This window comes from Saccopteryx bilineata, chromosome 12 (assembly GCF_036850765.1).
Source record: "Saccopteryx bilineata isolate mSacBil1 chromosome 12, mSacBil1_pri_phased_curated, whole genome shotgun sequence".
Taxonomy (NCBI): Eukaryota; Metazoa; Chordata; class Mammalia; order Chiroptera; family Emballonuridae; genus Saccopteryx; species Saccopteryx bilineata.
In genome coordinates, this window is record NC_089501.1 from 43,757,942 (window position 1) to 43,783,336 (window position 25,395).

A 25,395-nucleotide genomic window follows, 5' to 3' on the forward strand; every position below is an offset into this window, starting at 1 on the left:
GGGCGCAGTGGATAGAGCGTCGAACTGGGATGCTGAGGACCCAGGTTTGAGACCCCAAGGTCGCCAGCTTGAGCGTGAGCTCATCTGGTTTGAGCAAAAGCTCACCAGCTTGGACCCAAGGTCACTGTCTCGAGCAAGGGGTTACTCGGTCTGAAAGCCCGTGATCAAGGCACATATGAGAAAGCAATCAATGAACGTGTTGCAACGCGCAACAAAAAACTAATGATTGATGCTTCTCATCTCTCCGTTCCTGTCTGTCTGTCCCTGTCTATCTCTCTCTCTGTCTCTGTAAAAAAAAAAAAAAAAAGAATAAACAGAATCTTTACATACCAGCTAGTATAAATTTATTTTCTTTAAATAAGAAAATTGTCCCCATTTTGGAACTCTCAGAAATCTTTGATCTACAGTGTAACTCATAGAGGCCACAATGTATTCTCTTATTTCTTTTTAAAACTTGCCATTAATTTGAAGGGGGGGAGGGAGAGAGACAGAGAGAAGCATCAACTCACTGTTTCACTTAGTTGTGCATTCACCGACTTTCTCGTAGGTGCGTTGATTGGCGGTCAAACTCACGACCTTTAGCCCACTGGGATGACACTCGATTCACTGAGCAACCAACAGGACCAGGGCCTCTTATTATTATTTTTTTTTTACACTGTATTGTCTCAAAAGGCATTCCCTGACTCCAGACTAAGCCAACTTTACTAGACTTTGCTACATAACAACTGGACAACTTCCTGACAGTTGGAATGCAGATCAGAGTTCAGACTAGAAGATTGTAAGGAGTTCCTTAATTTTCCAGGGACAGGGTGAACGACACACTTCTCTCAGGACATGGAACGTAGCAACTGATGATATTCCACTGGGAAGCAGTTAAATTTCCAGATGGGCAAAGGAACCCATCTGAGTGACCGCGAACGTGGACCTAGAAAGGACAGTCTGCTCCATCACAGGAAAGGAGTCAGGAGGAAGAGGAGTGGATCTGGACAGCGAGCAGGACACAGCTGCTGCTCACACTGCCTAAGTTCATGAGGTAAAAACCCTAAATTCATCACGGTTTTCCTTACTCCTCGGTAGTTTTGGAGATAGATCCAGATTTACCCACCTATTTCTGGATGAGTGGCCCCTAAACTTTTCTGACCATGCATCCTGATCAATAAATAATTTATTGGTGAACACACATTTCCAGTCTATAAATAATATGTACTACTATACTAATATATTGTGCATGTTATAAAATATACTGAGAACTTAAAGGAGAAGATTAAAAATTCATAAAACATAAATCCTGGTGTCTTCTTTCCCATCCTAAAATGTCTTGACCATCTGTGGGGGATTCTATTTGGAGACCATGACTATAGATGGTCTTGCTGAATATAGAAAGTGTTTGCTGGCTTGCTCTTTGAATAGGTCTTTTTTCCTCAAAGCTTAAAAACATGCAGCCTCTGTATCCAAAACTGTACCAAGTTATTATTACAGGAGTACGTGCTTATCTGTTTACCCCAGAAGGTGCCACCCCTGGTTACCATGACAGCTGGGCCTCTAATAACTGGAAGATCAATATTCACAACAGAGGGGAGAAACACATCTTGATCCCCATCTCTCGTTGTCAACGTCTCCACAGGGTATTTTAAGAACTTGAATTCATAGCATGTTACTCCTGTCCAACCAGTGAGGAACTCCAGAGGGCAGTTACTTCTACAGCATTTTACTCCCTCTAGAAAGTTACATACCTTAGACCTATACCCATGAAGACTTTCAGCAAAAAGTGATTCCCGGCCCTGGCCGGTTGGCTCAGCGGTAGAGCGTCGGCCTGGCGTGCAGGGGATCCGGGTTCGATTCCCGGCCAGGGCACATAGGAGAAGCGCCCATTTGCTTCTCCACCCCCACCCCCTCCTTCCTCTCTGTCTCTCTCTTCCCCTCCCGCAGCCAAGGTTCCATTGGAGCAAAAATGGCCCGGGCGCTGGGGATGGCTCCTTGGCCTCTGCCCCAGGAGCTAGAGTGGCTCTGGTCGCGGCAGAGCGACCCCCCGGAGGGGCAGAGCATCGCCCCCTGGTGGGCAGAGCGTCGCCCCTGGTGGGCGTGCCGGGTGGATCCCGGTCGGGCGCATGCGGGAGTCTGTCTGACTGTCTCTCCCCATTTCCAGCTTCAGAAATAAAAGAAGAAAAAAAAAGTGATTCCCATAACTGTCTGCCACTTCAAATACTTTTTATCATCCTGGAGAAAGGCCAGAAATGTACAGCTGGCAATTTACGTTTGGGGCCTGGAACACTGGCATGTAAATCAACCAGGACAAACAAGTGGCCGCAAGGTGTCGGCCGTCTGCCTGTATCGGCACAGACACCTCGGCCGCACAAAGCAACCCTCCTGATTTCCGTGGAGGACCACAGGGTTTCTCTGTCTTCTCCCATGATGCGTGTCTCTCTGAACCCGCATTTGACTGGCTCCCTGCCCAGGCCAGCACTGCGCGCCAGAGCAGCCCTCAGGGCCCAGCCATCCTCTGCTGGGGAGGGGCGGGCTGGAGCCAATGTCAGGTTTCCAGAGGCCCTGGGGCATGCCCAGCACCTGCAGGCTCTCAGACAGTTTTGAGCAACTGCCTGGCCCTGGGCAGCTGCAATAAATCAACAGGGCCTGCTCGAATGGGGGCTGGGTGACGGCTGCACTTACCCTCCTGCCCCTGGAGCTGCAGGGGGCAGCAGCTTGGTGTCCACCCCATCCATGAGCGCTCACCCCTCTCCCCAGTCAGCTTAGACCAGGGGTCCCCAAACTTTTTACACAGGGGGCCAGTTCGCTGTCCCTCAGACTGCTGGAGGGCCGCCACATACAGTGCTCCTCTCACTGACCACCAATGAAAGAGGTGCCCTTCCGGAAGTGTGGCGGGGGCCGCATGTGGCCCGCGGGGCCGTAGTTTGGGGACGCCTGGTTTAGACCTTGGCTGGATTGCTCGGATTCCCTGGGGAAGGCAGATTACCAAGGTTGCCAAGTCCTTAGGAGTCTGGAATCTGCTTCCTTCACTGCCTTCTCTCTCTTTTCAATTCATCAGATGGTTTACTCAGTGAACACACGAGCACAGAGGTTTTCTTTCCAAGTACAGCACACAGGGAAGGGTCAGTAGTGGGCCGGAGCAGGGGCAGCGCCCAGGCCCCCAATGTTAGCGGGCCAACCCAGCAGCTCAGACTGCAGCCCACAGAAGGCACGGCAGCCTGCCCGTCATTAGCACGTACCCTGTCCTTGGACGGGGGCACCGCTGGTCCAGATCTCAGCCACCATCATCACTTGGCACATTCTGCTCATACAAACATTACACATGACAGGATTCATGTATGGAACCCGCTCAGTCCTCAGAACAGCCCTGTGGCCACGGTTTGGGGATAAACCCGCACTACATTCGGAGGCGGGGGGTGGCAGTCTGCGGTGTAAACGCCCCCTTCGCTCGATCACTAGCCAACACCAGAAAGTGAACCCATTTCTTCCCTTTTGTGAGTCTGAGCTTGATGGGTTTTCTAATAAATAATTTTCTTGATAGGAATGTTTAAATGAGAACTTCAAGTCTCAAGTTACAGATGTTGCTTTCAGTTCTCTAAGTCTTTGGTGGAAAATAAGATTATTAATTACACAAGTTCATCATAGTCATATTTCAATCTTTTTCGTCATTCTCTAACTGCTGGCTTAACTACCATCCCAGTACTGAGAATCAAGGATGTCACAGACACACTGCCAGTTCACCGGCCCATGGCTAGTGACGGTGCAGCTTCTCCGCACCGGGATGGGGACACTGGCCCATGGCTAGTGACGGTGCAGCTTCTCTGCACCGGGATGGGGACAGGGTGTAGGTGTAGGGAGGGCCCCACTCCACAGCTGAATAACAGGCGTCTCGGACACACAAAATCTCAGCACTTCCCCAGTGGGCAGTGGGGCTTCCCTCTGCTACATTCCTGTGTCTTTAATGCTGCCAAGTTCCATACGTTTTTAAACCTGATGAGCTAGCCTGACCTGTGGTGGCGCAGTGGATTAAGCTTCAACCTGGAACACTGAGGTCGCTGGTTCAAAATCCTGGGCCTGCTTGGTCAAGGCACATAAGGAAGTTGATGCTTTCTGCTCCTCCCTTCTCTCTCTCTCTCTCTTTCTCTCTCTCCTCTCTAAAATGAATAAATAAAGTTTTTAAACCTGATGAGCTAATCTTAGAAAGGCAGATGTTTGGGAAAGTAAGACGCACACAGAAATTAGATAAATGAGTTTACACTGTGCAACAGAACGTGAGCACCGTCACACTCATGGGAAGCTACATTCTTAATGTACCTGTGCATGTGTCAAGTGTCCACAAATAGTTTGAAATAGCCCTTTAAAACTGACCACGCACTTTCTATACTTTAATTTGTCTTAAATGTACTCCTTGCTGTACTCCTGAACGCACAGATCAGAGGTCCTCTCCTGGAAAAGCCCAATGACTGTCTCCTAGGAAACTGAGTGAAGGGGAGGGGGGCCTCACTGCCCCTCCCCCCGGCTCACGCAGTCTCCTCTCCCCAACCCAGCAGTGCTGTGTGGCCTGAAGCATGATGGAGCCTACTTTTGTTATCATATTTTCAGCAGAGACTCTCATTCAACATCACCCAAAAATAAAATGGAAGAACCCCATAGAATGCACAGTTAGAATATACGGCCAATCCAATCCCATCCTTCTGCAAACAGTCTGGGGTCTGTGGCCGCTGCATGCGAGATGGGGTTTCTCCTCACCTTCCTTGGAGAAGGCCTGGGGAAGCACTATCACCGAGACGTTGTCGGAGCTCCTCTGCCCGGCAGTGTCCGTCACAGTGAGCTGAAAGGTGTACGTTCCTTCCTGTAAGTGGGACAGCTTCAGGGTTCCTGACTGAGGCACCTGCCACCCAAACAGGAAACATCACATTTGGTTAGGAGTCCATCACGGTCCTGAACAGGAAATCAGTGTACGACCCCAGTTGGAGCCCATCCTGTCTCTTCCTTAGTCACTGCAGTGGTCAGGAGACCTGAGCTCCAGTGGGACTGGGGCCTGACACCCCCTTCCCCTGGAAACCTTCCCTCCACCACAGTCCACGTGGCTGCAAGGGAAGGAAGGGGCAGTTAGGACCTCTGCCTGGGGATAGCAATGGACTACGGTTACACCACTACTTACTGCTCTTGGGACAGGGAACGTGGTGGCAGACGATGGCCATGGTGGGATGTGCTGACTGGGCCCTGCAGCCTTGAGTAGGGTGGTGTGAGCTAGAGAAGCTCCCTCCAGGCTGGCCCACCGGAGCGCAGACAAGAAGACCTCAGCTGCCGAAGGCCAGCAGCTGTGGGCTCTGCTGCCCAGGGAATAGAAGAGGAGAGGTAGACTACTGATCAGAAAGAGATCTGTAAGGTGGCATGATGGGGACGCTGAGTTCGGCCATAAGAGAGAAGTGAAGATGAAGTTAATGGAGACTTTCAGGGACCAGAGGAGCCATGAGATTAGGGAGCTGGAAGAACCATCCATGTGGACACTGTCATCACCCAGGCTATGCCAGAGCTCTGTATGAAGGCAAACGAGTCACTGGGTCTCTGGTGTCAACTCTTAACCCACCAGTGTCAAACTACAGCTATAGACCTGAGGAAGCCTCTTCCAACTCTGCAGCTCGAAGGACAGAGTATCCCCTGTCCTGGGCTTTGATGCTTCCCTCTGCCTTCGTAGACTCCTCCTCTCTGATGTAGAAAACACCAGCTTTGGATCCAGACCATGGCCATCACCCTCAACACCTTGGGTGCACTCAAACTTAGCTCTGTTCAGATCAAATATCCCTCCCCTAGCTCTTCTTATTGATTTAGTGAACAAAGGCTTTATTTTCTGAAATCAGATATTTAGAATATATAAAACTGTAAGATGGATGTTTTCCCTTTGAGCACCTAGATGGGACTGCCAGACATCTCCTCACCTATATATGACCCTGGGAAGGACTTAAAGTACTTTATAGACATTTCTGAGGTGTTGAGAGTCAGGATAAATGTATACATATTTACACACGCATACACACACAAGTACCCAGTATGTAACTTGAAGAAAAATATTATCTTTAACAAAACAAGATCTGCTAGTCTTTGATGGTTGGCCTCTGGCAAGCCAGCAGCACATGACTCAGCCTGCCACTGTAACTCAACTCCATCTCCCCACACAGGGATCTAGTGTCAAGGAACACAGTTGGGTTTGTTTATATATACTAAATTACACACACATGTACACATATACAGTGTAAACACTCACCATTATATATGTTTATCTATATGAATATCTAACTATTCACTCCAACAGTGGCTTCTAAACTATGTAAGGCATTTGGGAGTAAATCAGTTATAAAAGAGTGATGTGGCTCTGGCCAGTTGGCTCAGTGGATAGAGTGCTGGACCCGCATGTGGAAGTCCCGGTTTCGAATCCAGTCAGGGCACACAGGAGAAGCGCCCATCGGCTTCTCCACCCCTCCCCCTCTTGCCCCTCTCTCTTTCTCTCTCTCTCTCTCTCTTCCCCTCCTGCAGCAATGGCTCAATTGGAGCAAGTTGGCCCCAGGAGCTGAGAATGGCTCCATGGCCACTACCTCAGGTGCTAAGAAGAGCTCGGTTGCTAAGCAATGGAGCTATATCCCAGATGGGCAGAACATCACTCCCTAGTGAGCTTGCCAGGTGGATCCCGGTCGGGGTGCACGCTGGAGTCTGTCTCTGCCTCTCCTCCTCTCACTGAATTAAAAAACAAAAATAGTGATGAAACAATGTGGTACAAAATACTTCCGTAAGAGATTCCACTGAACCAATGAATGCAAATGTATTTATTGCCTTCTGTTAACTAATCCAACTTGCAACACTGAGTAAGCTCTCTACTGGTGGTTTGAAGATCATAACAATCATTTTTATAATCTATGTCATCTTCCCACACGTTTACAAAGGAGACAATGAGACCATTACCCTGAGGCCAGGAAATGAACTGGCGCTGTGACTGTCTAGATACCGCAGGTGCACACATGTTTAGTTAGGCTCTGCTCTTCAGTTAAGGGCGCCTTTTCCCATCTACTTTCCATTACAAATACGACACACAATTCCACAGAGAAGCAAAATGAATCCAACAGCCTGACCTTTCCTGTTACACATGATCAAATGAATGGGGTTAGATCACATTCACAGAAAGCAGAACTCTGACTTGCATATCTCGCTCAATTCTGGAGGGAGAGGATTTTAAGAGTGTTTCCTCAAGAGTTGGCAATTTCTCTAATTAGTCTCTAGGTGTCTATTCACAGAATGCTGATTTGAAAAAAAAGGTGATTTTAACACCTTTTTTTCTATTAAAAATAAATGAAGTTATATGGCTGATAATGTGGAATAAAGAAAAAATAATTATAATCAAGCACCCTAAAGGTAACTATCAGTAGCCATTGTATTTATTTCTTTTTGATCCTTTATTTAGACTTTTTTTTTTACATAATTTAAATTTTCTATAAATTACAGAGTGGGTATCTTTCAATCAGTCCAATGTAAAAAATGATCATACATCATCATAAAAAAGAATAAATGCTCTAATGTTAAAAAAAAAAAAAGAGTTGGGAATTTCTCATATAATCCTGCCCAGATGAGGGTCATATTCAGAAGGATAAAGGACCTTACTACTTGTAGGTCTGAAGGGATAATAGGAGGTGGCTTCACCCAAGCTTAAACCTCAAGTCATCTGAGGTAAGTTAGAGCTAACGTGGGGGTTCCCCAACAGAAGCTGGGAGCCATACAGGCTACCGGCAGGAAGGAAGAAACAGCTTGGCCTTTTCCGGTCTTTTTCCCAGCCTCAGGTCAGTGTTTTGAGTGTCTCCCATTGGTTCCTGCCTGGATGCCAGAGCTCAAGGGAGCCTGGGAGTTGTAGTTCTCCTTTTTATAGTAGGAAGAGTGAGGGAAAAACAGTACAGAGGAATTGACTATCTTTTTGTTACTAATTTGTGATTGTATTATGGTATGATCAAATACTGTAGTCTATATCAGTGGTCCCCAACCCCTGGGCTGCGGACCGATACTGGTCCATGGGCCATTTGGTACCAGTCCACAGAGAAAGAATAACTAACTTACATTATTTCCGTTTTATTTATATTTAAGTCTGAACGATGTTTTATTTTTAATTTTTTTTTTTTTTTTTTTTTTTTTTTTCCATTTTTCTGAAGCTGGAAACAGGGAGAGACAGTCAGACAGACTCCCGCATGCGCCCGACCGGGATCCACCCGGCACGCCCACCAGGGGCGGTGCTCTGCCCCCCAGGGGGTGATGCTCTGCCCATCCTGGGCGTCGCCATATTGCGACCAGAGCCACTCTAGCGCCTGAGGCAGAGGCCACAGAGCCATGCCCAGCGCCCGGGCCATCTCTGCTCCAATGGAGCCTTGGCTGCGGGAGGGGAAGAGAGAGACAGAGAGGAAAGCGCGGCGGAGGGGTGGAGAAGCAAATGGGCGCTTCTCCTGTGTGCCCTGGCCGGGAATCGAACCCGGGTCCTCCGCACGCTAGGCCGACGCTCTACCGCTGAGCCAACCGGCCAGGGCCGATGTTTTATTTTTAAAAAATTACCAGATTCCCTCTGTTACATCCATCTAAGACTCATTCTTGACGCTTGTCTCGGTCACGTGATACATTTATCCATCCCACCCTAAAGGCTGGTCCGTGAAAATATTTTCTGACATTAAACTGGTCCGTGGCCCAAAAAAGTCTGGGGACCACTGGTCTATATGATAACAATGGTTTGGTATTGGTTGAGACTCACTTTGTAACCTAGGACATAGTCAAGTTTTCTAAATGTAAATGTTCCAGTGTTATTAACACAATTAAATTGCTTATCTTGAAATTTCAGGAAACAAAGGGAGAAATCTTTTTGGACTGAGGCCTTTCTCTGACTCATCAAATCCTCTCAAAACATTCCATGTAAACCGGGGTACATCTTTAAATCTGGTCAGGATTAGAAGCCTCTAGAAGTAGAGAACAGAGGGCAAAACAACCTGTTCTTCCTTTCTACAACCCGTCACATTTCGCTACGTGTTGTTTCAGAATATGTTTACAACCAGTTTCCTCTGCCCTCCTTTCCCTTTCATGCCTCCCACTCAACCCCATCAGAGAAGAATCACTTTTAATACTGAAACTGAAACATGCTTTTAGATCTAAGTAGAGCTGCTTAGAAGAGCCAGAAGCGGGAAGAAACAGCATATAAAATCACGGGGGCAGGGCACACTGAGCGCTTAACGGTATGCAAAAACATACATAGAAATGGAAAAGCTAATCTCCTGGGCACTTCATCCACGGACTCCGCTCCGTGGATTCTGTGTGCAAGCCCTTCCTGGGCATCCCGGCCTCTCTAACTGGGATGACTGAAACAAGGAATCTTACTTCATCATTTTCTTATCTCCAGCAGGACCTAAGTTCTAAGACTAGGAACTTCGATGTTTGATAAATGAATGGACGAAAGAGTGACGAGAATGCCCAATAATATGAAAGAAGATAGAGAGAGGGTTGGAGAGGAGAATTAGACAAAAGTTCTCATTGCTCCCACCAAGAGCAGGACTACAGTCCCCGAGAACAGGAGCCAATTTCCTTGACTCCTGGCTGTAAAGCAGTTTCTACAAACATCAGCACTGCTCTCCTGCTTCTTCTGCCTTTCTCTGCCTTCCAAACCAGGAAGTTCGTAAGAGTATAGTACTGCACAGACCACGGGCAAATGGCCAGCTGTCCTCTGGGGAAAGCCAGGCTTGAGTCTCCTTTTATATGCCTCCTGGTCGTGTGCCCCGGGGTACTGTAATCAGAGAATACACAGGGAATCTGAACGCTCTTAGGCATTCCAAAGTTTTTGCACTATAGGATGTAGATCAACCAAAAGTTTTCAAATCAATATGTGAGTCCTATCATCAAAATATTAAGATTTTCTCCTCTGAAAAGCCTTCTCGGCCTTCTTCTCTGCTAGATTTAATCTCTCCTGCTCTGAATGTCAGTAACACTTGATTTCCACTTTCTTACAGCCTTGCCACTTTCTACTCGGTAGTGTTATCTGCTCCACGTCTAGCCTCCTCAGCTAGAAACAAGTTACTTGCAGGCACTGTCCCCCTACAAATTCTTCAGTGTCTTATTCCCTTACTCCTTGCCATTAGAAGGTCCTTGTTTATATATCATACACGTAAGTAAATCTATTTTGACTGTAGTTTAGTTCAATTATTGGTCAAAAAGACCCCACAAATGTTTTTGGGTTTTTTTGTATTTTTCTGAAGCTGGAAATGGAGAGAGACAGTCAGACAGACTCCCGCATGCGCCCGACCGGGATCCACCCAGCACGCCCACCAGGGGGCGACGCTCTGCCCCTGGGGGGGGGGGGGTCGCTCTGCCGAGACCAGAGCCACTCTAGCGCCTGGGGCAGAGGCCAAGGAGCCATCCCCAGCGCCCAGGCCATCTTTGCTCCAATGGAGCCTTGGCTGCGGGAGGGGTAGAGAGAGACAGAGAGGAAGGAGGGGGTGGGGGTGGAGAAGCAAATGGGCGCTTCTCCTATGTGCCCTGGCCGGGAATTGAACCCGGGTCCCCCGTACGCCAGGCCGACGCTCTACCACTGAGCCAACCGGCCAGGGCCCCCCCACAAATGTTTTGCATCCTGAAATGTTTAGTATAAACCAGAATAGTTGCCTCTCCCCGAGTGCCCACTTTGTGCTCTGCAATACACTCAGTGCTCTCTTTGCATTTCCTATCTTAACATCCGCTGAACTCTTATATCTGGTATTTTATCCTCTTTACAATTGAGAAAGTTGAGGTTTAAAGAATGAAGTGATTTTCCCATGTTCACCCTGGAAACTGGCAAAACCACGTGTGAACTCAGGCCACCTGATTTCAAGTTACAGGCTCAGAGCCATTGTAGGATTCTACCTCCTGCTGAGAAGAGAAGGCTTTTCAAGTTCTTATTTCAAGAATCATCTTGGCCCTGGCCAGTGGCTCAGTAGATAGAGCCTTGGCCTGGAGTATAGATGTCCTGGGTTCAATTCCCAGTCAGGGCACACAAGAGAAGTAACCATCTGCTTCTCTCCGCCTCCCTTTCTTCCTTTTCTCCCTCTTCCCCTCCTGCAGCCAGAGGCTTTATTGGTTCAGCGATGGTCCCAGGCACTGAGGATGGTTTGGTCTGAGAGTTGGGCTCAGGCGCTGAGGATAGCTCGGCTGGAGCATCTGCCCCAGATAGGGTTGCCAGGTGGATCCCTGTTGGGGAGCATGTGGGAGTTTGTCTCACTATCTCCCCTCCTCTCACTTAAGAAACAAACAAACAAAAGAATCATTTCTTTTTTGTATTTTTCTGAAGCCGGAAACAGGGAGAGACAGTCAGACAGACTCCCGATGTGCCCAACCAGGATCCACCCGGCACACCCACCAGGGGGCGACACTCTGCCCACCAGGAGGCGATGCTCTGCCCCTCTGGGGTGTCGCTCTGTTGCGACCAGAGCCACTCTAGCGCCTGGGGCAGAGGCCGAGGAGCCATCCCCAGCGCCCGGGCCATCTTTGCTCCAGTGGAGCCTCGGCTGCGGGAGGGGAAGAGAGAGACAGAGAGGAAGGAGAGGGGGAGGGGTGGAGAAGCAGATGGGCGCTTCTCCTGTGTGCCCTGGCTGGGAATCGAACCCGGGACTTCTGCACGCCAGGTCGACGCCCTACCACTGAGCCAACCGGCCAGGGCAAGAATCATTTCTTAGAAAGAACCAGGCACAGTTTATAAACAAGCCAGCCACCTGTAGTCTGGAAAAACAAAATACTTCATTAAAAAAAAAGTTCTTTAAAGTCCCTTAAAGCCTCAGAGTGGAAATGACAGGAACTCTGGAACTGTGAAGGGAGAATGACAGGCTTAAACTCAGGATGACCAGGAAACGCAGACTGACTGCAGGCGCCGGTGATACAGGAAGCCTACAGCTCTGTAAATGTGCCCTAGAAGTGGAGTGGATCTGCCCTACTGGGATTGAGCTTCCGTAACTCAGTTCACCCAGGTTTCTATTTCATGAGATATGAACATTCTTCCCAGGGAGATTCTTTTTCAACACCCCGTAATCTCTTGCCATTTTGGTCTTTCACAGCTTGTTACAACAATCTTAATCCACGAAATGGGAAAGCACCAACGGTGAGGTTGCTCTGAGGATTACAGAGGTGTCTAAATTGCCTGCCACTGAGTGGATGCTCAGTCAATGATGCCTTTATTCTGATGAAGTCACTGCAGGGTGAGAGTTTATCTGTGGAGGCATTCGTGAATAGCCACCATTATAAGACACAGACTTATTTAGTTGCAATGTTTCTCCTGTCCCAGACTTGGTCACTAGATGACAGTTCTATAACTTCGGGTCCACTGGCCATCACCGCTACACAATGGGCTGGGGAGCTGGTCCAGATTTCCCTCTTGACGGCACCTCCATCAGCCCTACCAGCCTATAAGAAGTGTCTAATTCTGTTCCTCCTTTATAAATATATTCAACAAATTAAATGCTGAATCATTACCATTATTTTTACTTAACACTCACACACGCAATTCATCATTTATGGAATAAAGCTTTTATTTTAGTAGTATAGGTGAAAGGCTAGACAACTGAGGCGAGTTTGTTAGCCGCTCGAAAAAGCATATCGCAGAAGAGACAATTAACAGTCTGTGTCCATCTCAGGGGAGCTCTTTAGTGGTAGATCGACTCATCCAGGATCTTTTCTAATCAACCTTAGTCAAAGATTTCAGTAAAAGGAGATTCGTTTTGCAGCTGACACAGTGCTTGGAAGAAGAACAAATATGTCTGACACTCAAAGTTCAAAACTATTTCTATTATAGATGAAAACCCAAAAGCGGACAGGTAAAAAGGAACCGTGAGGTCCTGCGCTCAGGTTCAGTAAGTCAAATGCACAGACAAGACGGGGAGGCCACCGGCAGCTGTACGTGTAGAGGATGAAGCAGGTTCTAGGTTCTAGGTAATCCCACTAATAGAAAACTCCAGGCCCTGACCGGTTGGCTCAGTGGTAGAGCGTCGGCCTGGTATGCAGGAGTCCCGGGTTTGACTCCCGGCCAGGGCACACAGGAGAAGCGCCCATCTGCTTCTCCACCCCTCCTCCTCTCCTTCCTCTCTGTCTCTCTCTTCCCCTCCCACAGCCGAGGCTCCATTGGAGCAAAGTTGGCCCAGGCACTGAGGATGGCTCTATGGCCTATGCCTCAGGTGCTGGAATGGCTCTGGTTGCAACAGAGCTACGGCCCAGATGGGCGGAGCATCGCCCCCTGGTGGGCATGCCGGGTGGCTCCATGCAGGAGTCTGTCTGCCTCCCCGTTTCCAACTTCAGAAAAATACAAAAAAAAAAAGAAAACTCCACATGCACCTACCGTGCAATGCAGCTACTGAAATGGTTTATGTGAATTAAGTTTCATTAATAGTAGAGACGATTTCTGGATCATCAGAGATGATCTCTGTTTCAGGAAGATACACACATCTGCAGGTGACATAGGGTGTCACCTAATTAGGGGTGTCAGATTTTAAGAAGCTCATAGGTAAACCTGAGAAAATCCAGAAAGAGCTGGATGGTAGATGGCCTGAAAATCAAGTCATGTAAAGGACATCTGCACGATGTCAGAGTGTAGGGTTCTCAGAAGAGCATTGCAAGTTATGACGCTCATTTTTTTCAGACTTCAGGGGCTGTCACACAGAATAACAAACAATGTGTTCAGTGCTTTTCCAAAGAGAAGACCTAGCACCAATGCACAGAAGTAACAGGGAGGCATATCCGGTCCGCCAAATAATGACAGCTGATTAAAGATGTCATAGGATGTGACGTGAGGTAGCCAGCATTCATCTCTGGACATATCTAGGCAGAGAGTGGGAGACCCACGGAAGGGATGCCACAAAAAAGGGCTCTTACATGGATGGGAGGCTAGGTACCATGCTGAACAAGGGTCCAGCCCAATGCTAAAACTACACAGCCACTGAGTAAATCAGTGTGTGTAAATCAGTCTTCAGGGCCTGGGTGATTATTGTTTGTATTCCAACAGAACATAAATCACTGCTTCCCCACAGAGGGGAGACCATGTGAAGACACAAGAAGGAAAAGACAGACAACTATAAGCCAAGAGGAGAGGCCTTAGGAGAAACCAATCCTGTTGGAGCCTTGGCCTTGGTCTCCTCCACTCCAGAGCTGGAAGGAGATAAATATCTGTTGTTTAAGAATACAGTCTGTGGTACGTGGTGGTGGCGGCCTTAGCAAACCAATGCAGATTTTTCCCACTTCCTCAAACTGAAGCGGTCTGGATGAAGTTTATCCGCCCCAGCCAGGAAGTACCGCTAACCATAAAAGGTGCTGACAGAATTAATAAAAGGCCACCTGCCGCATGGTCAAGACTCAGGGTATGTCTGTGGCTGCTGATAAGGGGCTCATTTCCACCTGTAGCAACTGCAGCTTGGCCCAGGCGAGCCTAATGAGTATCAGGGTGGAGCATGTGATCAGGAATATCACCTGCACCTCCGCTCACTTATTCCCTCAATTATCTCAAGTAGGTAAGATTTTTGCTTTCTGGACCACGTGAAGAATGAGTTCATTCTACTGTTATTGTCCTCTTGATACTCCTTTGCATTTTTCTTTTTTTTTGTTTGTATTTTTCCAAAGCCAGAAATGGGGAGGCAGTCATACAGACTCCCACATGCGCCCAACCGGGATCCACCCGGCACGCCCACCAGGGGGCGACGCTCTGCCTATCCGGGGCGTCACTCTGTTGCGACCAGAGCCACTCTAGCACCTGAGGCAGAGGCCACAGAGCCATCCTCAGCGCCCGGGGCCAACTTTGCTCCAATGGAGCCTTGGCTGTGGGAGTGGAAGAGAGAGACAGAGAGGAAGGAGAGGGGGAGGGGTGGAGAAGCAGATGGGTGCTTCTCCTGTGTGCCCTGGCTGGGAATCAAACTCGGGACTCCTGTACGCCAGGCTGACGCTCTACCACTGACCCAACCGGCCAGGGCCTCTTTTCATTTTTCAAACATTCTACCTGGATGCTGAACTAAGAAATTAAGATGCCAAAATTTTAAATGGCAATCTGCCTCATCAAAACAAAGCACAAATCTTTTTCCTCGAAGCTTTTTTGTATCCTGGAGAAGTGCACAAAAAAGCAACAAGAACTAAGTAAGCTACCAAACAAATGATTAGGATCACTGCTGACACAGTAGAAAAGTAAATTTATGGACGAAACCATTTTTTGGACAATCACTCTTAAACTTTCTCCATTCTATATCTCTTCTGCTAGCTTGCAGACATTTGGGAAACGTAAGTGAGAGGACATTACCAAAGACCACTTCACTGACATATTAGCTTCCATGACAATGATGACATGAATTACCTTCATGTCCACCGACGGGTCACCCTCCAGCAGTGTCCACTCATACTGGACGATGGCGTTGTCGTCTGTGCTCTCCCGGCCATCCAAAGTCAGCCTGTCTGTGGGTAGATGTAAAACCACATCCTGACCAGCCTTGCTGAGTGGGGACTCATCTTTTTCTGCGAGAGAAAATAAGCACAAGAGCAATGATTCGCTACTTCCTTCTAAGTCAGGGGTTGGGAACCTTTTTGGCTGAGAGAGCCATGAACGCCACATATTTTAAAATGTAATTCCGTGAGAGCCATACAATGACCCGTGGACGTTACGCATTATCCAATAAAAATTTGGTATTGTCCCAGAGGACAGCTGTGATTGGCTCCAGCCATCCACAACCATGAACATGAGCAGTAGGAAATGAATGGATTGTAATACATGAGAATATTTTATATTTTTGTTATTTTTTTTTATTAAAGATTTGTCTGTGAGCCAGATGCAGCCATCAAAAGAACCACATCTGGCTGGCGAGCCATAGGTTCCTGACCCCTGTTCTAAGTACTTGAGAGAGGTATCTTGTCTGCTAGGAGAGATATAGTCCAGAAAAGAAGTGCTAAAAATATACAGTAACTGAAAATTACTTTCTCATTGATTTCCATTGTATTTCCCTTCCGTTATAATTAAAATAGCAATAAATTATAAATGTGGGACTCCGCTGTATTACATGAAGAAGTGTAGAGTGTGAGCTGTGAGCAGTAGCCTGAACAAAGTTGTGGGTGCAACACTGAACTAGGCCTCCAATGTGTAAATCTGGAGTAGTTTTGTTCTCTAGAGTGAAATTTTCACTTAACTCATAAACTACTCATGTTCAAAGTTCTGTTAAAGGAATTTATTTATTTTTTTAATTTGAAAAAATAAATAGGCCTGACCAGGCGGTGGCACAGTGGATAGAGCGTTGGACTGGGATGCCGAGGACCCAGGTTCCAGACCCCGAGGTCATCAGCTTGAGTGTGGGCTCATCTGGTTTGAGTAAAAGCTCACCAGCTTGAACCCAAGGTCGCTGGCTCGAGCAAGGGGTTACTCAGTCTGCTGAAGGCCTGCAGTCAAGGCACATATGAGAAAGCAATCAATGAACAACTAAGGTGTCGCAATGCACAACAAAAAACTAATGATTGATGCTTCTCATCTCTCTCCGTTCCTGTCTGTCTGTCCCTGTCTATCCCTCTCTCTGACTCTCTCTCTCTGTCTCTGTAAAAAAAAAAAAAAAAAAATTGATATAACTCATAAAAAATATACCTCTGATATAAAGTTTCTTATCCTCAAGTTTAAAAAATAGGAGTGATATAGTATATACAGTGTTCAATAGATGGGAAATAAATTACATTTGGAATGTTAAGGCAAGTACTTTAATCCATATAAAATAAAGCCCAATAAAATTTTCTGGAGTCTAACTCTTCATCTAAGAAAGTAGAAACCTACAGCTTCTAATAACTAATTTTTAAAAAAGATCTTATTTATTTATTTATTTTAGAGAGAAGAAAGAGAGAGAAAAGGGTGGGGAGGGGGTGGGAAGCATTAACTCATAGTATGTGCTCCTCAATGTGCCTTGACTGGGCCTAGGGTTTCAAACAGGTGACCTCAGCGTTCCAGGTCAACACTTTATCCACTGTGCCACCACAGGTCAGAATGTAACATCTAATTTTTATAACAGAAGCCAGCACACTGAGTTTGAGTTGTCCCACAAGAGAAAAAAACATGTATTTAATTGTGACCTAGAATGGAATAATAATTTAAGGCTACTTACATTCATCCCAATATTAATAACTGAGAGCTGCTTCAGTGATGACTGATGGGAGAAGTTACACTTCTAGGAGCAGAGTTGTGAATTTTTAAAAATTCATTAAGTATCTAATTAGCTTACCCAAATACACATATACTTCAAAGAAACTTAGTAATATCACTGAAAAAACAAACTACAGGATGTCACACTGCCTTGATGGCTTACTCTGTCCTCCCTCCCGCAACACCAATGCTCTGGCCCAAATGCTGGCCTGGACCTGCTCTCCTTAACTTCGTCTGGATGACACGGGAAGGCCCGCTCTTTCTTCCTCTGCAGCCAACTCTGGATCCTAAGCAAACTCCTGAGGGCGTTAGACTCCCAGTGTCTGGGGTGTGAGGCCAGCGGCAGTGCTAGGAGCTTCCCAAGAGGAGAAACAGGAAGCCATTCTTCCTACGCTGCAGCTAGAACAGTTCTTCTGGAATACTAATCTGAACATCCTTCAAATAGTTACCATAGTTACCAGTACCAGACTCCCAGTGTCTGGGGTGTGAGGCCAGGGGCAGTGCTAGGAGCTTCCCAAGAGGAGAAACAGGAAGCCATTCTTCCTACGCTGCAGCTAGAACAGTTCTTCTGGAATACTAATCTGAACATCCTTCAAATAGTTACCATAGTTACCAGTACCGATCAGATGTTCAGAGACCCAACAGACCGCCCTGACTCATCTAGTGACCCTCTCTCAAGGCCCAGAAACACGGGAATTAAGGGAAGGGCTTGTAGCTCTTTGAGCTGTGACCTCCTGCCACTTGCCAGCCTCAAAAGGAGGTGACTTTTTTAATGAGCAAGTTACAAGGAATAAGCCCACTTGATACTGCCAAAGGGCACCTATGTTTACTGAGAACATAATGACTCCCATTTTATAGTCTTTAAAAAAACAATGAGGACTTGTAACTCCAGTTTTCATAAGCCACATAAGCAATCCCCGCTTAAGAAGAAACTTGTTCTGACTTTTTCCACCTCTGAGCAAAGATCCGTGCCTGAAGTCTTTATTCACCTTCTCCAGGTAAGATGAGATGTGACAACTGCATTAATGGGCTCTTTTATAGAGATTTATAGAGAACTCTCCTCTGGTCCTGGAAGGTTCACTGCTTCCCATACAAGTTTACATCTTTATAATTTTGGAAAGCATCATAGAATTCAGCAGTAATACATTAGGGTTAGCAGCTATCTGTATTGAAATTTATTTTAAAATAGTATTTATAAGTGGGTAAACTGAAACATAACTAAATAATATTAATATAAATAGCAATGGATGTTAATAATATGTATATTTTACACCACAAAGATTTCAATGGAGAACCAGGTAAGCAATGAAATATCCCACATACTATAAAACTAATCTTGCCCTCCTGGAAGAAAAAAATATGTAATCACTTTTCCTTAGGTGAGCTTTAAGATACGGTTTATGAACAAAGTGAAACCCTCATTTCCTTAACCTGATCACTGTTGTATCTGAAATAAGAGACATTTCCTCCTCCGTTCAAGGCCAGGCAAATTACACTGTGTTTTGTTTTTTTTTTAATAAGCCAGAGCTTATCTACCCAGAAATAGGCCTTGAAATAAACAAATGGTAATAAGAAGAGGAAAGGAGTATGCTACCCTTAAAAATATTCAACTTACTCATGAAGAACAAGATAAATGTAAGTTTGACTTTGTATCATAAAAATGTAATAAACCAATCAATGTTAAGTACTATGGTAACACTGATTTCTTTTGAAAACTACACACACTTGGTAAGATCTACAGAGACGAGACACACTGATTTTGATGGAGCATATATCAACGTGGCATTGCATACAGAATAATACTGTTCACTACTCTGATTTACAAAACACTGCTTTAAACAAGACTTAAGGACAAGGAAGAGGTTCTCGGATCTGGATGCGTACTAGATGGGCACCAATGATATGGCTGAGGGTGAGAAATTAGTAGGGTCTGCTGAAGTCAAGATACAGAAGTGGAGAAAGACTAAGAATGAGGCGTAAATCATAAATATTACAATCAGCCTGACTGGTTGTGGTGCAATGGATAGAGCATTGACTGGTAACGCTGAAGTCACAGGTTTGAAACCACAACTTCGCCAGCTTGACCATGGGCTCATTGGCTTTTCACTAGCTTGAAAGTCCAAGGCCGCTGGCTTGAGCAAGGGGTCCCTGGCTCTGCTTGAGCCCAAGGTCTGATCCGTAGCAAGACACATACAAAAAGCAATCAATGCACAACAAAGTGAAGCAACTACGAGTTGATGCTTCTCTCTCCCTCCTTGTCTCTCCCCCAACCTCAAAAAAATGTTACGAATCAAAATTCATCATTTTTTAAAAAATGGGTTTTTAAATTTTTCAACAGTTTAGAAAAATGTAATACACAACCTCAATTTATCATTTTGGGTGAGTACTGTTCTAGTCTTTCCCCACATGAGCTGATAATGTTGGTTTCTTCCAGATGTGCTCTGAGAACAAGGAGAAGGGATTTTGTTTTTCTGCCGTTGGGATTTTTGGACCCATGTTTGCACAGAGAGGAAGGATATCTCTAAACAGCCATCAGGAGGGCTCAGGGATGCTGGTAGGGGTCTAAATAAAAGTGCCTCCTGCCCCCACATCAGGGAGAAAACTGGCGTCCTTCCCAATGTCCGCCTCCAGGCTGAGGCAGCCACGGGGTGACCTTTGAGGTCTGCTCCCCAGACAAGGGTTCTCAGCCTTCTCTTTGTTAGAGGTGGGTCAGGCATGTGCACACAGATTTCCTGACCCTTCTCACTGGACCTGCATGTCATGAAGACTCCAGATTTCCAAACCAGCTGAAGCTGCTCCCCTTAATCTTGCTATATTAGCATTCTTTTTTAAAAACTGATTGGGGGGGAGAAGAGAGAGAGAGAGAGAAATAGATTTGTTGTTCCACTTATTTATGCATGACCTGGGATTGAACTGGCAACCTTAGCCTATCTGGACAATACTTTAATCAACTGAGATACCTGGCTATTTCTGTAATACCATTCTTTTGTTATCATAAATCAAACAGCAGGAGAATGCAATCAGACATACTGAGCTAACCACAATCAAGGTTTTATTCCTTCAATGACCTTAATCTCCAACTGCTACAATTTTGGTGCACCCTCTTATGTGTCTTGATTCTCATTCTAAACATTTGCAGAAAGTAAAATTATCTGTTGAAAAGTATTTTTAGCTCTTTTAAAAAAGGGATGTTCGAATCATCTGCTTCTCTTTCCCTCCCTCTCCCACCTTCTCTTTTTCTTCTGTTCTGGCAGCCAGTGGTTCCAGGTTGGCCCCAGAAGGGGGTTTCTGGGTGGATCCCAGTTGGGGCACATGCAGGAGTCTGTCTCACTATCTCCCCTCCTCTCACTTAAAGAAAATAATACAAATAAAAAATATTATTTTACAAAGGGATGTGCACTAACTTTCTTATTTTCAAGCAAAATCAGGCCCCTTCTTTTCCTTTTTTTTTTTTTCCAAGTGAGAGGGGAGATAGTGAGACAGACTTCCACATGCACCCCAACTGGGATCCACCTGGCAAGCCCGTCTGGAGCCGATGCTCAATGCTCCAATCAGGGGAGCTATCCTCAGCGCCTGAAGCAGATCCTCCAGCCACTGGCTGCAGGAGGGGAGGAGGGAGAGAATGGGAAGAAGGGGGAGGGAGAAGGGGAGAGAAGCAGATGGTCACTTCTCTTGTGTGCCATCCATATGCCTGGTGTTCTATCCACGGAGCCACCTGCTAGGGCTCAATCAAGTCCCTTCTTTTCATTCTGTGAAGGGTACAGTAGATCATGGGAATCAGTTAGACCCACTTCGGAAATACCTGACGTGTTCTTCTCTATTTTCTCTGATGAAAGCCTCTACAAGTGGGAACATGTGTGGGATCATGAGTGGGGAGAGCCATGCTAAGAAACAGTGTGTGTGTGATGAGTAATCCCGGATGTGATTAGATTTTGCTGTCGCAATGACTTGACACAAACCATGCCTTATAGAAATCTGAGGCGAAAATAATTCTTTTTTTTTGCTCTGACCTTTTCTCCTTTAAATAGAATTTCCGTGAACCCTCTAAGGCTCAGCTTCCATCCCCAAGCCAAAAATAAGTAAATAAATAAAATTGCGAAAGCAGCCATCCATGCCTTGCTTCTGCCCAATCTACTGGGATTTTTCAGAAACGATCCCTAAAGCCTGAGAAATCAAAGCCACGGTTCTGGATGCACGCAACTAAAATAATTTGGAGCAAGGGTGTTTCATTTCTGACTTGGCTGAGGAGGGCCCGGCGGTCGTGACGAGGCGGGCGGGCCTTCCAGACGCAGCCGCCCGACAGGTGCATGGGGCCGAGCGGCGCGCTTACCCAGCGGGGGCGAGGCCCGGGCGGTGACCCGGGGGCTGGCGTCCGGGTCCGGGTCCAGGCCCTCCAGGGCGCGGCTGAGGCTGTAGCTGCTGTAGCCGCCGTGCAGCGCGAACTTGCAGACGCTGCGGCCGCGCGCAGTGCAGTTGAAGAGGTAGCAGCCGAGCGCGGCGGCCGGGGCCGGGGCCGGCGCGGCGGGCCGCCGGGGCAGCTCCACGACGGCCACGGAGCAGCGCGGCTCGGAGCAGCAGGCCGCCACGCACTGCCGCCAGTCCCGCACGGCGGCGGGGGCCCGCAGGAAGCTGGCGCCGGCCGCGATGGAGTCCTTGGTGCGGATGATGGCGTCGGCCAGGACGCTGTAGCCGCCGCCGCCCGGGCCAGGGCAATCCTGCCGCGGGCCGCCGCCCGCGCGCCGCTGCAGCTCCAGCTCCAGCTCCCCGCGCGGCCGCTCCTGCCGCAGCTGGCGGCGGAACTCCTCCAGCAGCTGCTCCACGCCCGGGGGCTGCGGGCGCGGCTCGGCCGGCGGCGCGGCGGGCGGCCCGGCGGCGCGGCCGCTCGGCAGCCACAGGCACAGCAGCAGCAGCCCGCGCAGCGCCCGGTGCCGCGGCGGCCGCCTGCGCTCCGAGCCCGCGCGGCCCCGGGCGGCGAAGGCCATGGCGGCCGACGGCCGAGGATGCGAGCCGGGGTGGGGCGGCGGACGCGAGGACGGCGGCGGAGCGCGGGCCCTGGGCGCCTCCTGCGCGGTCGCGGCGAGCGGCGGGCGGCGGCCCAGGAGCCTCAGAGCGCGGCCTCCTCGCGGCCCCACTGCGCCACCACCACCGCGTCGGCGCGGTTGCCCGCGGGAACCGCAGCAGTGGGAGGCATATCCGGCCGCTCGTCACGACGCCTCGAGCCTTCCGGAGCTTTCCCCGCGCTCCCGCGCTTCTCTTCCTGGACCGGGGGCGCGCTCCGTCGCCGCAAAGCGGCCTCCGCGCAGATCAGCACCGAAAGCGAACAGCTCCCGAGGCCCCGCCCTCTTCCCGTGCTGGCCCCTCCCACCACACCCTGCAGCAACCGCAGGGAAAGTGATCCTGGGCCAGTGAGTAGCCCAAAGCCAAAACTTAGCTTTCTTGTCGCCTTGCCTCGCCTTTGCTTAGTCTTTTCCTGATCAGTTTTGTCCCACCTTTACCCCGCCGGCCCCCGCCAGCTCCTCTTGTCGCTTTTGCCTTTCCCCAGCCCTGCCTCCTTTCTGCCTTTGCCTTTCCTCCACCCTCTTCACTTCTTCCCTTCCTTCCTTCCTCCCTCCCTCCCTTTCTATTCTTTCTTTTAAAAACTATTCTATTATATTTGTGCATTTCATCGTTTGTATAAATTAATGTGGTGAATGACTACCATCAATTTACCATGGCTTCTCAATCTCTCTTCCTAAGACTCCTTCCCTGAAAACAACAGACTCTCTAGTCTTGGAAATAAACCTACTGCACACATTTAAATTTTTTTGACATATATAAAACTGCATCAGTCAGCACCGGTTTTTCATATACTGTATTCATTTTGGCAGTTCCCCTAACCAGGATGTATGCTGACTCTCACTACAACTTTCTATGGAAAACAACAGGTGGCCCTGGCCAGATAGCTCAGTTGGTTAGAGCATCCTCCGAAAGTGCAGAAGTTGGTTCAATCCCTGGTCAAGGCATACAAGAACAGATGTTCCTGTTTCTCTCTGCTCTCTGTCTCTCTCTAAAGTCAATAAAATAAACATTAAAAAAAACAGGTGGCATAAAGGAGCACTCATGTTCATTTGGCAGCCATCTGTATTCTAGGATCAGAAATGAGGAAACAGGGTTTGGTGAGAGGTAAAGGTTCTATCAACAGAAATGAGACAAGATCACAGAGAACTCTGGGACTTTTAGTGTCTTCACAATATTATTCTGAAGTTTCCAATTAGCTACTGCCTCACACAGTTGATAAAACCAAACTTTTTACTAACCAGCCAGACTTGCTCAGGGTATTGATTCAAAGGAGTATGAGCTCTTGGAGAGAAGAGGGTCTTTCTACAAATCCTTGCGACTTCAGGGACTGTTCCAGACACATGGACTAGCACTTTTAAATGGGAAACCATCTGACACCATTCTTAGTCCTTTACCTCCAATGCCCCTGATTGTTTCCATATTATGTTCCTGAGATGTTGAACTTGGGTAACACCATGCTCTTGAAAAATATAAAAATTGATAGTCACATTCAGGTTTCCACAAACATAACTAGAAATATGAACACAGACAAATATGGGGACCTGATGAGTTATCTCTACAGCCTGTGGAGGGGCCTTCAATAAGATCATATAAGATCAAGAGGAGATGTGTTTTAACCCTTTGAGGAGTGAGTATTTTTCATGCTCACTGACCCCTGGGAGTGAGGTTTGTTGTTGTTTTTTTCCAAAAAATGAAATTAGTTCCAGTTCCAGTTTTATCAACTTAAAATCATGTTTGTTTGATAACCAATTTATAGAAACAAGAAGAACATATATTTGCCTTTTTTTTAATGTTGCCTTACACATTTTTAAAATAAATCTATCGTACTCTGGATGGTCAGGAGGCATGAGGACGTACATGAATGTTCGTACTGCTCGAAGGGTTAAAGACCTAGTAAGTTATATAAAAATGCCCCACCAGTGGAGGCCAAATGGCAGAGTTCCAGCTAGCTGCCTGTGAGCAGCTTTTTACATCTTGCTCATTTCTGAATCAGTCCTACTGACTCATTTTTATCTGATATTCTTGCTTTTTAGCATGCCCCAAAATAGGATGGCATGCTTGAACAGCCGTGAAGTATACATTGTTAAATGTCTGTATTTTTTGAAGGGCAAAGATGAATAACTAGGTAGGAAAATACCAGTCTCTACTCTAATGTTTTATTTTCAGAGCTGACAGGTAGGAACCTATAGCTTTCAGATCCAGAACAGAGTAGGAAGTAGAAGTAGAAGGTAAAAAGAAAAAAAAAGAAAGAAAAAAATAGCCCAGTATGTTGTAAAGTAGTATTCTGTGGGTTTATGTAGAGATATTAAGGCAGGATATAGAAGAATTTTTACGAGGAGATTTATTGATTAAGCTGGCTGCATATGACATACATGGGGTATAGCTGACCCAAATCATGTGTGCATGAAATAGCCTTGCAGTTCGTTATATAGACTTGATCATCTACAGGAAGGGAAATATGACATAATAATTAATTATTAATAAGCTTATAACATTTGTCTATAGGACCTATAAAAAACATTCCTATATATTAAAACTTGTAGGGTAATATTATAGTGATGTTTTACATTAAAGATTTGATATTTACAAATCTTTTTGTGTCTACTTCCCATTCCTTTGTCTAGAGGTATATGTTACTCTTAGGATTCTAGGAAGGGAGGGAGAGTTAAAATCAGTGCAGGATACGTGAATATTGTCTCTTATTGAAAGGGAAAGGAAGTTCTCCAGATAACCTTTATTCTTTCAGAGAACTAGAGTTAAACCAAATGACCCAGTCGTCCTTGTAAGCCAGAAAACTTCTGCATTTTTCTTTTTCCATTCTCTAAAGAAAGGACGGGGCAAGAAGCCTGACTTTTCTTCTTTAAAATGGCATTGCCAATACTAAGTTTTACAATTCTTTGGCACCTTACCACAAGTATTTCTAGTCATTCCATGAAAAGGAGAAATTTTAAAGTTTTTGAAGGTCTGTTTGTGAGTGACTCTGAGGCTGAAAAAGGTGGCCTCTTAGCCCTAAAGGCCATGTCTGGACAGTACCACAGTGGCTGCAGAATCTTCCACTTGTGAGATTTTAGCCTACACAACTGCAGTCACTGTAAGATGTCCTCAAGCAACATAAGGATTCCTTTTTGCTTTAGGCCTCAGAGAGCTTAAATAAACTTGTTATGGAGAGAAAA

General features: G+C 46.9%; 1 protein-coding gene across 1 annotated transcript in view; it reads right to left on the reverse strand.

The window, feature by feature from the left end:
- The window catches only part of LRP11 (LDL receptor related protein 11), a 34,220-nt gene extending 11,925 nt beyond the window's left edge, over positions 1 to 22,295 (reverse strand). The window contains exons 1-3 of the mRNA XM_066248043.1: positions 21,495 to 22,295; positions 15,350 to 15,507; positions 4,735 to 4,876 (exon numbers count right to left, since the gene is read on the reverse strand). Coding sequence (XP_066104140.1) covers positions 4,735 to 4,876; positions 15,350 to 15,507; positions 21,495 to 22,146 — 952 coding nt within the window. The 5' untranslated portion in view covers positions 22,147 to 22,295. The remainder of the gene's footprint in view (positions 1 to 4,734; positions 4,877 to 15,349; positions 15,508 to 21,494) is intronic.
- Positions 22,296 to 25,395: the final 3,100 nt, after the last annotated feature.